Raw genomic sequence first — 11707 nt, forward strand, 5'->3', positions numbered from 1 at the left:
TGCCCAGCTGGCAGCCCCTGCATGTGTCTGCCCCTGGAACCCCCTGGGGGGCTGGTTTTTCAGGCTGGTTTTTCAGCCTGACAACCCCCTGGAACCCCCTGGTTTTTCAGACTCCATTGGCCAACTCCCCTCTCTGGGCCTGTGTTCCCTCATCTCACAGTAATAATGTTTCCTCTGTGTCCAGCATGTGCCTGGATATTCCGTTTAGCTTTTTTTTTTTTTTTTTTTTTTCTTGAGATGGAGTCTTGCTCTGTCACCCAGGCTGGAGTACAGTGGCGTGATCTCTGCTCACTGCAACCTCCGCCTCCCAGGTTCAAGCGATTCTCCTGCCTCAGCCTCCCGAGTAGCTGGGATTACAGGCATGTGCCACCACGCCTGGCTAAATTTTGTATTTTTAGTAGAGACAGGGTTTCATCATGTTGGCCAGGCTGGTCTCGAACTCCTGACCTCAGGTGATCCGCCCACCTTGGCCTCCCAAAGTGCTGGGATTACAGGCGTGAGCCACTGCGCTTGGCCCCATTTAGCATTTTACACACATTGTCATGTCATCCTTCCAACAACTGTGGTACTATTCCCATTTTACAGATGAAGAAACCAAGGCTTAGATGTTACACAAGTAGTCAGAGTGGGGCCGGATAGCTTTGACTCCAGCTTCGATGTTCCTAACCCTCCTACCCTCCTTTGGAGGACAAGGAGATGTGGGCTTGCCTGGGAGGCATTTGCTAGGGGGCAGCTCCCTCTCTCCCACCTTACCCCCTCCCCATCCCACCCCAGCATCCTGGGACATGTTTGTGGGCAGTTCCTTCCTCAGATGAAATCCAGGCTCGGAGCCCACATCTCCCAGCCAGAACAACGCGCATCATCCCTCAGGGAAGGGTGGGTGCCTCTGAGCTCATCTCACCAGCGGGCCCCTGGCCAAGCCCCTCTGCTCTAGAGAGGCAGCTTGGCCGTCTGGCTCATCTGGGCAGGGGAGAACAGGAAAGACCGGCTGTTTCCTGCCTTCCAAAAGCCCTGGCCAACCTCATTCCTGGAACCCCTGGTGCTATCCCCAGGCCTGCCAGAGTAGGGGCTGAGAAAACGTTGAATCATGCTGGAGAGAAGGGATGTGGGTGTGAGGATGTAAGTCCTGCCAGGAGGCACATCACAGTGGACCTCTGCTCCTGGCACTGTGTTGCCAGCCAGCGACGGTTCAGGGTGGTAGATGCTGTTTAAGAGGAAGCCACAGAGAGGCCTGGGTTCAAATCCCTCCTCTACCCTTAGCTGATTATTCATGAATCTATTGGACAGGTGTGTGCCAGGCACCAGGACTAACTCAACAAACTGAATAAAATGGGACAAAAACATGGTCTAACCCTGCGAGCAGTTCACCATCCAGCGTGAAAGCCTGGCAGGGAAGGAGCATATCTCCAAAGACATAGTGGGAGCACAGCAACCACAGCCCCATCCCCTCCCCTGCCCAAAGAAACAGCCAGGGGAATGGGTAGAAGCAGCAGAGAGGACCTGGGAGCCAGGACACGAATTGGCAGCTTTAGCCCCTCAGTTTCCCAGTTTTTCTTTTCTTTTCTTTTTTTTTTTTTAGACAGGGTCTTGCTTTGTTGCCCAGGCTGGAGTGCAGTGGTGCAATCGTGGCTCACTGCAGCCTCTACCTCCCCAGGCTCAGGTGATCCTCCTACCTCAACCTCCTAAGTAGCTGGGACTATAGGCCAGCACCACCACACCCAGCTAATTTTTGTGTTTTTTGTAGAGATGGGGTTTTGCCATGCTGTCCAGGCTGGTCTCAAACCCCTGGGCTCAAGCGGTCCACCCGCCTTGGTCTCCTAAACTGCTGAGATTACAGGTGTGAGCCACTGCACCCAACCTCCCTCCTTTTTTCAAGGGTAGGGGACAGCATTTCTGCTGGGTGAGTTCCTCTCTTTTGCCAGTGGGATTGCTCCTGGCAGCAGTGGGGTCTAAGGGCAGGCAGAGAGGGCTGGGCTGGCCTGGCCTGAGGGCCCACCTCTCTCCAGGTGACAAAAGTCTCTGCTGCACTGCAATAGACACTGGGGGGCGGGGCATAGGAATGAAGGAGGCACAGGGCATATTTACTCCCTCCCTAAGACTCAGAGTCTAAGGGAGGTGGGGGAATGACTGGCGATGAAGAGATCAGATGGCAAGGGTCTGAATCAGGGGCCATCCTCATCTCCTCCCAGCCCGCAGCCCCTACAACTCTCACTCCCGCCTCAGGCCTAGGCTCCTGGGCAGGGCTGAAGGCTGCCCCTCAGGCAGAGGATCTGCACCCCCAGCCAGCCTCTCCGGGAAGAGTTTAGTGTACAGTTCACTCATTCATTCCACAAATGTTTGCTGAACTGCTGCTCTGAGCCGGGCTCTGAACTTAATGAGCAAAACTGAAGATGAGCAAAAACAGCCTTGGTCCCGGCCTTCACGGGGCAAGATGACAGTCTCATCGGGAAGAGGGACAGGGCTCAGATGGTCACAGACATAGGCCAACAAGACAACTGCAAGCAGTAAAGCTAGAAAGCACAAAAAAAGGAAAAAGGGAAGGCCCCTCTGAGGAAGGGAGGGTTTGATCTGTGACCCCATGGAGGAGACCTCAGCCAGTGCTCGGGAGGAAAAAACGCCTCAGTGTGGGAGGGAGAGGGGTTTGGGAGAAAACCCCCAAAGGCCAGTGGCTGGAGGAGGAAGAGGAGGCAGAGCCAGGCTGCCATAAAGGGCCGGGGCCCTGGAAGCCACAGGAGAGTTGAGCCTCTAACCTGAGTGAAACGCGATCAGTAGAAGGGTCACGATCTGCGGGGGTGAGGGAGGCAGGACCCACGTGGGAGAGCCCAGAGTGGAGGCTATTGCAGAGCCCAGGCAAATGATGGTGGTGTCAACTAAATAAGAAATCAGCCTTTTGACCAGGCGCAGTGGCTCACGCCTGTAATTCCAGCACTTTGGGAGGCCGAGGTGGGTGGATCAGCTGAAGTCAGGAGTACGAGACGAGCCTGGACAACATGGCGAAGCCTCGTCTCTACGAGAAATTTAAAAAAAGAAAAAATAGCCAGGCATGGTGGCGGGTGCCTGTAGTCCCCGCTACTCCGGAGGCTGAGGCATGAGAATCACTTGAACCCAGGAGGCAGAGGTTGCAGTGAGTTGAGGACGCACCACTGCACTCCAGCCTGGGAGATAGCAAGACCCCGTCTCAAAAAAAAAAGAAAAAAAATCCACCTTTTGGCCAGGCACAGTGGCTCACGCCTATAATCCCAGCACTTTGGGAACCCAAGGCAGGCGGATCAGCTAAGGTCAGGAGCCTGGCCAACATGGTGAAACCCTGTCTCTACTCAAAAAAAAAAAAAAGCAAAAATTAGCCTGGCATGGTGGCATGTGCCTGTAATCCCAGCTACTCGAGAGGCTGGGGTGGGAGAATCTCTTGAACCCGGGAGGTGGAGGTTACAGGGAGCCGAGGTCACACCACTGCACTCCAGCCTGGGCAACAGAGTTAAACTCCATTTCAAAAAAAAAAAAAAAATCAGCCATTGAAAAAATTAAAGTTAGTTTTATTGAGTCTTACTGAGGACTGCACCCTGGGAGAGGGTTTCAGAGAGTTTCTGTCAGACTGCGCCAAAGCAGCATTTCAGCCCACAGTTTAGATACAGAGGCAGGCGGTTCTGCGTGTGCTCAGAAGCTATGGTCAGGCACGGTGGCTCACGTCTGTAATCCCAGCACTTTTGGAGGCTGAGGCGGGTGGATTGCTTGAGCTCAGGAGTTTGAGACCAGACTGGGCAACACGGCAAAACCCCTTCTCTACAAAAAATACAAAAAAAAAAAAAAATTAGCCAGGCATGGTGGCTCTTGCCTGTAGTCCCAGCTACTTGGGAGGCTGAGGTGGAAGGATCACTTGAGCCCAAGAGGTGAGCTGTGATGGTGCCACTGCACTCCAGCCTGGATGACAGAGCGAGACCCAGTCTCATTAAAAAAAGAAGAAGAAAAATTTACATCAAATGTCTTCAGAAGCTACACTAGTGCAAATCTCGCCAAGGTTTGGGTTCGAGGATGCACCTAGTTATATAGATTATAGAGGCATAATCATCAATCCTGTCAGGTGCTATCTTATGTACAGGAAAAGGCACAGCCAGGATCATTTAACTTATATTTTCTAACAGTGCAGTGATTCAGGCAAGAGGCGTGGGAGCCTGTGTTCTGCCCTGCCTGCCATCTTCAAGGCATCCTTCCGTTGGGCTGCCCCCAGTCACTGAGTCAGGGCTTTGTCAGCTTCTGACAAGCAGAAAGAGCAAATGCGGTTTCTTGGGATTGCAACTTGGTCTCACAGTGGCTTAGGCCAGGGTGGGAGCAGTGAACGGAGTCACAAAAGAAATTTTTCAGGTAGCATTCACGGGTGGGTGCTGGATTAGATGCAGGGCTAAGGGCAGGGGAGGAAGCCTGGGTAATGGAAGGCTGGGGGGCCAATGGGGGACTGGGAACCCTGGAGGGCCAGGTCTGGGGGAGAGTTAGGAGGTCGTGAATTTGGACTTGGATGCTTGTTGAAGCTGATGCATCTTGAGGACATTTGTGGGACACACAGGCTGGGTCAGGGCTGAAAGAGGTGCTGGTTATGGCCGGGGGCAGGGACTCATGCCTGTAATCCCAACAGCCCAGGAGGATGAGACAGGAGGAATGCTTGAGGCCAAAATTTCGAGGCCAGAAGTTCCAGACGAGCCTGGGCAACACAGCAAGACCCTGTCTCTAGAAAAGGAAAGAAAGAACGGCTGGTTGTGGAAGCCAGCCATGGCCCAGAGCTCAGCAGTGTAGGAGAGGAGGGTGCGGGCCTGAGAGACGCAGCAGGCTTGGCTGGAGAGGCAGAAGGAAAACCAAGGCAGGAGAGTGTCCTGGAAGCTGGGAGAAGGCAGAGGGAGAGCGAGGCTTACTTTCTGGCTGAGGGGCCTAGGGTGAGTCACTTTGGGAGGCTTGATTTCCTCCTCTGTGAAATGGGCAACACACCTACACTTGCCCACCTCACCCCCCTCACCCCGTCGACGTCGAGTGAGGAGCAGCTGTGAGGAGGAGGAAGCTTTGCACAGACGTGAGGACGGCCCCGGGCGCCTCTACCCCGGGGACACCCCCCACCCAGGAGATGGAACCCCGAGGGCACGGCGTGGCGGCCCATGCGGGAAGCTCGCGTTAGGACCCAGCGGCTCCGGGGCTGGAGGGCGGGCGCCAGCCCCGTCGGGGGCCCGGAGGGGGACTCGGAGCGGGCCAAGGGGCGGCTCCGGCGGGCGGACTCGGAGCGGGCGGCGGAGTGACCCGGACAGGTAGGCGCGGGCCTGGCGCTTGGGGGCCCCGGGGGGCGGTCAGGGGCGTCGGCGGGTCCCCCGGCGCGGGGGCGAGGGTGCCAGGCTCTCTGGGTCCCCGATCCTGGGGCAGCCGCGGAGGTTCCTGAACCCCGCGCCTTCAGAGCGGACGCCAAGGGGGCACCTGGAAAGTTTGGGGTTGCTCTGCAGAGAGAAAGCGAATTGGGAAGGGCGGGGAGCCCGAGTTTGGGGGGAGCCAGAGGTGAGGTCGTCGGGGGATGGGACATCTTTTGTTCTCCCGGGGAGGTTGGAATGTGGCGGGTGGGGTGGGGGGGCCCCCGGTGGGAATGGCCGAGACAGAGACGCAGAGAGACAAAGAGAGATCAGAGACGGGAGCGCGAGGGCGCGCGGAGCAAGTTTCCGCGGCTGATTGTTCCCAGCTGTGCGGCGCTGCAACATCTGGGTTTCTCCCGCCGGGACCCCTCCCCCCGAGCCCGGCTCTGGAGCCGGCAGAGCCCTCCCTCCGTCTGATGTCTGAGCGAGCGTCGGGGCCCCCTGTCCCCCACCTCCCAGGACGCAGGGGAGTCGGGGGTGGGGGAGGCCGCAGCTGTGGAAGAGGCCAGAGGTGGGGGTGGGGCAGCCTCCCAGGCAGGTCCTGGCCTCCCGCACGCCCCAAAACCCCTTCGTCTAGAAGAGCTCGGAGATGTGGTCCCGTGGGAGGAGTTCATGAACTCCACACTGACTTCCCTCTTTCCTGCCTCCCCGCTAGCCCGTGGGCCTCCTTCCCCCAATAAGCCTGGGTTCGGGGGCCAGTCCTAGGGGAGGAAGACTCCCCGCAGGGTACCGACAGGCATCCCCCAACACCTTGCAACCCCTCTTGCCCCAATTCAGCGCCTTCTGCTGAGCAGCGGGGGCTCCGACCGACCTGACGGATGGGGAGAAGGGCAAGGAAGGCTCTCTGGGTCTTTTCATCCCCCTCCCATGAGGAGGTCAAGGGTTTTCAGAATGGGGTGTGGGGAGCCAGCTATCCCTCGCCTCTGGGGCAGCTTGGTCCTGAGCTTCGTCTCCCGGCTCCCACTCCACCTTAGTGAGGTGCCTAATGCATGAGAGGGGCCAGGGGGTCAGGGAGGCCTCAGGATTGAGAGGAAGGAGGGAAAGACCTCCTGCTTTCTCCCCTTTCCCTCCCCTCTCCCTGGATTCCCAGTGGGGAAAATAGACCAAAGTTGGGGTTTCCAGCTAGCTCTCTGAAAGGACTTCCTGGGTTGCAGCCGGGAGGGGCCCTCCTGGATGGACCCCGCCCTCGCAGCCCTCCCTACAGAAGGCTGACGGACCTGAGGTGGCCCTCCACTGAGCTGGGGCTGGATGTGGGGAACCGGAGGCTCCCCCAAGTCCCACCGTGTAGCCAGGACTGGAGGCTGGGCTCTTGAATGTCAGGAGCCTGATGAAAGCCACGGACCCCATGCCCTCTCCCTCCAAATGACACACACACTTGCCTACAGTGTCAGGGGGTGCAGAACCCCCAGCCTGGGTGATGTCACGGCCCCTTCAGTGCTGCCTTTCTGGGATCCAGAGGCGCTCCCTCGGGCTTCACTCTAGTGCTTCCTGCTGCTGCAAATAGCCCGGGTCTCGTGAGCCTGTGATGCACACAGCCAGGTCTTGCGAGGCCTGGAGGCCTGGCAGGAGAGGAGTCTTCTGGGAGCTGGGAGCCCTGCCCGGCCTGGCCGCTCTGGGGGCCGGGCAGGCCCATGTGTATGTGGTTTCCTGCTGAGCAGGATGCTTAGGGCCCAGGGGCTAATTGGGAGCACGTGGTGGGCTTGGCAGAAGCTGCTGAGTTCAGGCGGTGATGCCGGCTGGCCAGGGCTGGGGTCCCAAGGATGGGCCTGGGTTCAGTGATTCACGCAGTCAGTGCCTTGGACACCCAGGGAGCCACTGGGCCAGAGGGCTGAGCATGGGTGTGGGTGAGGACAGAATGGCCTGGGCTGGGAGCACATTAGGAATGTCCCCTTAGTGAGCAGGGCAGGGTCCGCCCTTCCCTGACCACATCAAGTACACCCACTACACGGGGTTTGCTTGTCAGGATCAGCCCTGGAGCTGGGTTGGAGGCCTTGTCCCTTGTGACCTGAACACCTGGGTGGGCCAGCAGGGACTGGGATGTCCCTCCACTCCAGCCCTCCCATGCCTGGCTTCTATTCTGGGTGCCACCTTCTCCAGGGCAAAATCAGGGGATCAAAGGTGAGCTCTGCTGTCCTGGGTGTGGCCCTGGGTAGAGCTCTCCCACCGGTCTTTCCCCAGCTGTCCTCTCTGACACCACCCCGGCCTGCCTCTTTGTTGCCATGAGAGCTGCCTACCTCTTCCTGCTATTCCTGCCTGGTAAGTGGCTCCTGGGGCAGGGGGTAGCTCCCCTTATGTGGGGCTGAGGAGTAGGGTTAGTAGGGGGAATTCATAGTGAGCCTTTGTCACGACTTATGACCAGAACTCAGCTCCCCAGCTCCCAGGGCCTTCTGCCTGCTTGGACCACAGACTGGACCAGCCAACCCTGGCAGCATCTGGAGGCAGCTCCTGGCCCTTCCCCCAGCCTTCCACAGCAGCAGGCAGGCAGGGTTCTGGAGGGCACGTCCCAGGCACAAGGACTCCGTGGGCACAAGGCACAAGGCCTCTCTGGGAGCCGATGTGCAGGTGCAGGTACAGGGGCACCCAAGGCAGGGAGTCTGGATGCTTGAGTTCTAGATCCATTCAGGGCCCTTCTGCTCTATACAGTCCTGACCTTGTGGGGGTCCCTACTGGCCAAATGAGGAGAATCAATGAGGACCACAAAAGTCCTAGCAGGGCCAACATTCATTCATTCAGCAGCAATGTGTTGAGTCCCTACCACGTGCCAAGTGCTGGGCTAGGCCCTGGGGATTCAGCGATGAACCAGGCAGACACATCGTTGCTCCTCATCATGCTGCCAGTCCAGGGAAGGGAGACAAATAGGAAACAAGCAGACATGAGAAACTCCAGCATGTGCTGAGTGCTGGACAGAAATCAGCAGGAGGGCTGGTGGGCTGGAGGTGGGGTGGCATCTTGGCACAGCTGAAATTCCAGGGAAGACCTGAAGGAGCTGAGCAGGCCTCACAGGCCCAGGGAGCGTCAGGTGCAAAGGCTCTGAGGGAGGCAGGAGCACGTGGAGTCCTAGGAGCAGCCAGGAGGCCAGCAACAGGAAGGGGCAGGGTAAGGTCAGGGAGGTGACCCACGACCAGGGTGGGGAAGGCTCTTTACCATCGAAGAAGAGTCTGGATCCTCTAGGAATCTGCTTGTAGGGTCCTAGGCTCTTACAGGCCTGACCTTGTGACCCCCGCCTCCACTCTCCAGAAGCGCCTCGGGCCCCCGTTGCCCCTCCCGATGGGGTACCCTACATGCTTTGCCTCCCCACAGCAGGCTTGCTGGCTCAGGGCCAGTATGACCTGGACCCGCTGCCGCCGTTCCCTGACCACGTCCAGTACACCCACTATAACGACCAGATCGGTAAGGGCCTTGCCGGGTCACCGAGGTCTGGCTGCTCAGATGTGCCTGGCTCAGCCAGGGACCGCACTGGACATGCTGATGGGAACTCTGGGGGTTGGTCCCTGGCTCAGGAGGGAACTCGTTTGCCCCAGGGGCTGGGGGATTCGCCTTACTCCCACCAATTCTACTTTCATCTTTGTTTGCAGACAACCCAGACTACTATGATTATCAAGGTAACGGGCTAGGGGTAGGATAGGACGGGCCGGCAGCTGGGGTGGGGAGACCCCCTGGGAAGGGTAGAGGGAGCAGACCCCCTTATCCTCCCCTGGCTGCAGAGGTGACTTCTCGGCCCTCCGAGGAACAGTTCCAGTCCCAGCAGCAAGTCCGACAGAAAGTCATCCCAGCCCCAACCCCAGGTAGGCCCCAGACCCTGCTCCCACCCCTGTCTCAGCTCCTGCCTCACCCCTCCCCACCCTGTCAACCCTGGGAGTGGGGGTCTGCCAGGGCTGGGAGAGGTGACTCCCCTTGCCCTGAAGAGACCCCTTCCAGTGATGTCTGCCTACCTCTCTCTCCACACCAGAACCAGGAAATGCAGAGCTGGAGCCCACAGAGCCTGGGCCTCTTGGTAAGGGCTTTCTTGACAGCTGGAAAAATGGAGGCACGGCCTGAAGTTGGGGTGGAGTAGGGGGTGGTGCTGGTGGGCTGGAGGTCTTTGGCCCTTGCCCATGTGGGCTCTTGGCAGTGTGGGCAGTATGACTGCCGTAGGCTGGCATCACCAGGCCCCCCAGGCAGCTCCAGGAGGTCCCACCTGTCCCCAGCGTGCCTGGCTGGAGGCTAAATTGGCAGCCTAGGAAGGCCCCTGACCTCACAGATACTGGGAGGGGCAGGGAGTGTGCTGGGGGCTTCCTGCCAGCCAGAGAGACTGGGTGGTGCACATGTGGAGGCGAGGAAGGGCCAGGGAGCGCAGGCTGGCTGAGCGGTGCCCTCCGGCTGCCCTAGCTGAGAGCTTGAAAGAACAAGGTGTGTGTGTGTGTGCGGGAGAATCCGTGCGCTCACCCTCGTGTGGGTTGGTGTGAGCGCTCCTATGTGGGCTTCTGTGAGCGTGGGCACGTCTGCTCGGGAGTTGGTATGGGCTTTTGTGGCGATGCATGGGTGGGTGCAAATTTCTGTTTGAACTTAGGCTTCTATAGTAAGTGCGGTTGTGAATTGATACATGAATATTACAGCCCTGGGAAGTCTGACAATGCCGCGTGGGTCTATGTGGGCATGTGTAGGTATGGGTGTCTGCACGGGGCCTGAAGGTACAGGGGGGACTAGGCCCTGTGAGCCAGCCTCAGGTGGGTGAGGCTGGGGGCCGCCCCCCGACTCTGGGCTCCTAGTCTGACCCCACCTGTCACCAGACTGCCGTGAGGAACAGTACCCGTGCACCCGCCTCTACTCCATACACAGGCCTTGCAAACAGTGTCTCAACGAGGTCTGCTTCTACAGGTGAGCACAGATGGGCAGCTGTCGGGAGGATTCCGGAGCATGGGGGGCTAGAGGGCACAGGGGACAGCTCTGGCCAGCCAAGGTGGGAGTTGGAGGAAAGATAGTGAGTCCTTAAGTTGAGCTCAGTTCTGTGGTTGAGCCTGGGCCAGGGACCTCCTCCACTCCTGGGCTCCAGTGCCAGGTTCTGTCTGGGCTATCCCAGTGGGATTGGGTGGCAGTGGGGCTGAGACCTCCCGTGCCCTGTCCCCGCAGCCTCCGCCGTGTGTACGTCATTAACAAGGAGATCTGTGTTCGTACAGTGTGTGCCCACGAGGAGCTCCTCCGAGGTAGGAAGGCCACCTCCCCAAGACCTCCCCTGTCCCCACACCCGCATCATTATCTGGCCACCTAGCCACCCACCTGATGTTTATTCAACACGTATTATCCACCAGGCCCACTTCCAGGACACCCTGAGCTCCCCTCCCTGCTACTTTTCATCCTCAAAACACTCCCATCACCAGAGTTGGGGGAGGGGCAGCGGTTCCCATCACCCAGCTCCACCCTGACCCTGCCTCCTTCCTGCCCCCAATAGCTGACCTCTGTCGGGACAAGTTCTCCAAATGTGGCGTGATGGCCAGCAGCGGCCTGTGCCAATCCGTGGCGGCCTCCTGTGCCAGGAGCTGTGGGAGCTGCTAGGGTGGTGCTGGCATCCTGAGTCCTGGCCCTCCTGGGATCTGGGGCCCTCGGGCCCTGCCTGACCTGGTGCTTTTTTCCCCATCCCCATGTTCCTTTATTTCTGTAAAAAGTTAGTGGACTGCAGCCCTGGGGGTTGCAGGCTGCGGTGCCTCAGGCCCCTCCTTCAGCCTGTGGCCACCTCTGGGGCACGATGGGGGCTCCCCACTGCCCAGTCTGCCCCTCGGGTTGGGGGAGTATCCCAGGCCTCTCTGTGGGACCTGGGCCCCTGACGGGCCTTCTCAGCCCGTTTTGAGGACAGACAGTCCCCCGAGGTAGGCTACATCCCCCCACCCCAGCTGGTCTGCTTGGATTTCCTACAGCCCCCGTGGGCATGGACCACCTTTATTTTATACAAAATTAAAAACAAGTTTTTACAAAAGATCGAGTCACTTTTTCGGTGGAGAGCACAGAGGGGCCAGCCAAGTGCCCCCAACGCGGACTGTCCTGAGAGGCTCCTGACCCCTTGGAGTGAACGATCTGCTCAGGTGCCCTGTGCTTCCGCAGTCCCAGCCCCACCGCCTTACCCGCCGGCTCCAGCTCTGCCCTGCCCAGAACGCTGCGTCATGACAGTGTACGCGCGCATGCGTGTTGTGGGAATTGCACGGGAGATGGAAGGCTTCAGGGACACAGCTTTCTGATGACCGGGGCTGCTTGGTGAGCACATTGAGTTCCCATCACCAGAGGAACACAGCAAAAATGGGAGGCCGCCCATGGGGTGGGGGGGCACAGGGTCAAGGCAGGCGGACTGACATCCAAGG

General features: G+C 58.8%; 1 protein-coding gene across 2 annotated transcripts; it reads left to right on the top strand.

Annotated features, from left to right (window-relative positions):
* Nucleotides 1-214: 214 nt before the first annotated feature.
* MFAP2 (microfibril associated protein 2) lies at nt 215-11328 on the top strand. 2 transcript variants are annotated; one of them, XM_034956506.3, is made up of 9 exons: nt 215-5285; nt 7557-7634; nt 8679-8768; nt 8954-8980; nt 9083-9163; nt 9328-9372; nt 10148-10235; nt 10488-10561; nt 10807-11328. In XM_034956506.3, the coding sequence occupies exons 2-9, from the start codon at nt 7598-7600 to the stop codon at nt 10908-10910; spliced, it is 546 nt and encodes a 181-aa protein (XP_034812397.1). In that variant the 5' UTR covers nt 215-5285; nt 7557-7597; the 3' UTR covers nt 10911-11328. The 2 variants fall into 2 exon arrangements, with proteins under 2 accessions (XP_034812397.1, XP_034812401.1); XM_034956510.3 differs by having other exon boundaries at nt 8682-8768.
* Nucleotides 11329-11707: the final 379 nt, after the last annotated feature.

This window comes from Pan paniscus, chromosome 1 (assembly GCF_029289425.2).
Source record: "Pan paniscus chromosome 1, NHGRI_mPanPan1-v2.0_pri, whole genome shotgun sequence".
In the NCBI taxonomy this organism is placed as follows: Eukaryota; Metazoa; Chordata; class Mammalia; order Primates; family Hominidae; genus Pan; species Pan paniscus.

Coding starts and splice junctions, on each gene's coding strand:
- MFAP2 (XM_034956506.3), top strand. CDS start 7,598: ATGAGAGCTGCCTACCTCTTCCTGCTATTCCTGCCTG. Junction 9,164..9,327: donor CATCCCAGCCCCAACCCCAG/GTAGGCCCCAGA, acceptor TCTCCACACCAG/AACCAGGAAATGCAGAGCTG. Junction 9,373..10,147: donor CACAGAGCCTGGGCCTCTTG/GTAAGGGCTTTC, acceptor ACCTGTCACCAG/ACTGCCGTGAGGAACAGTAC.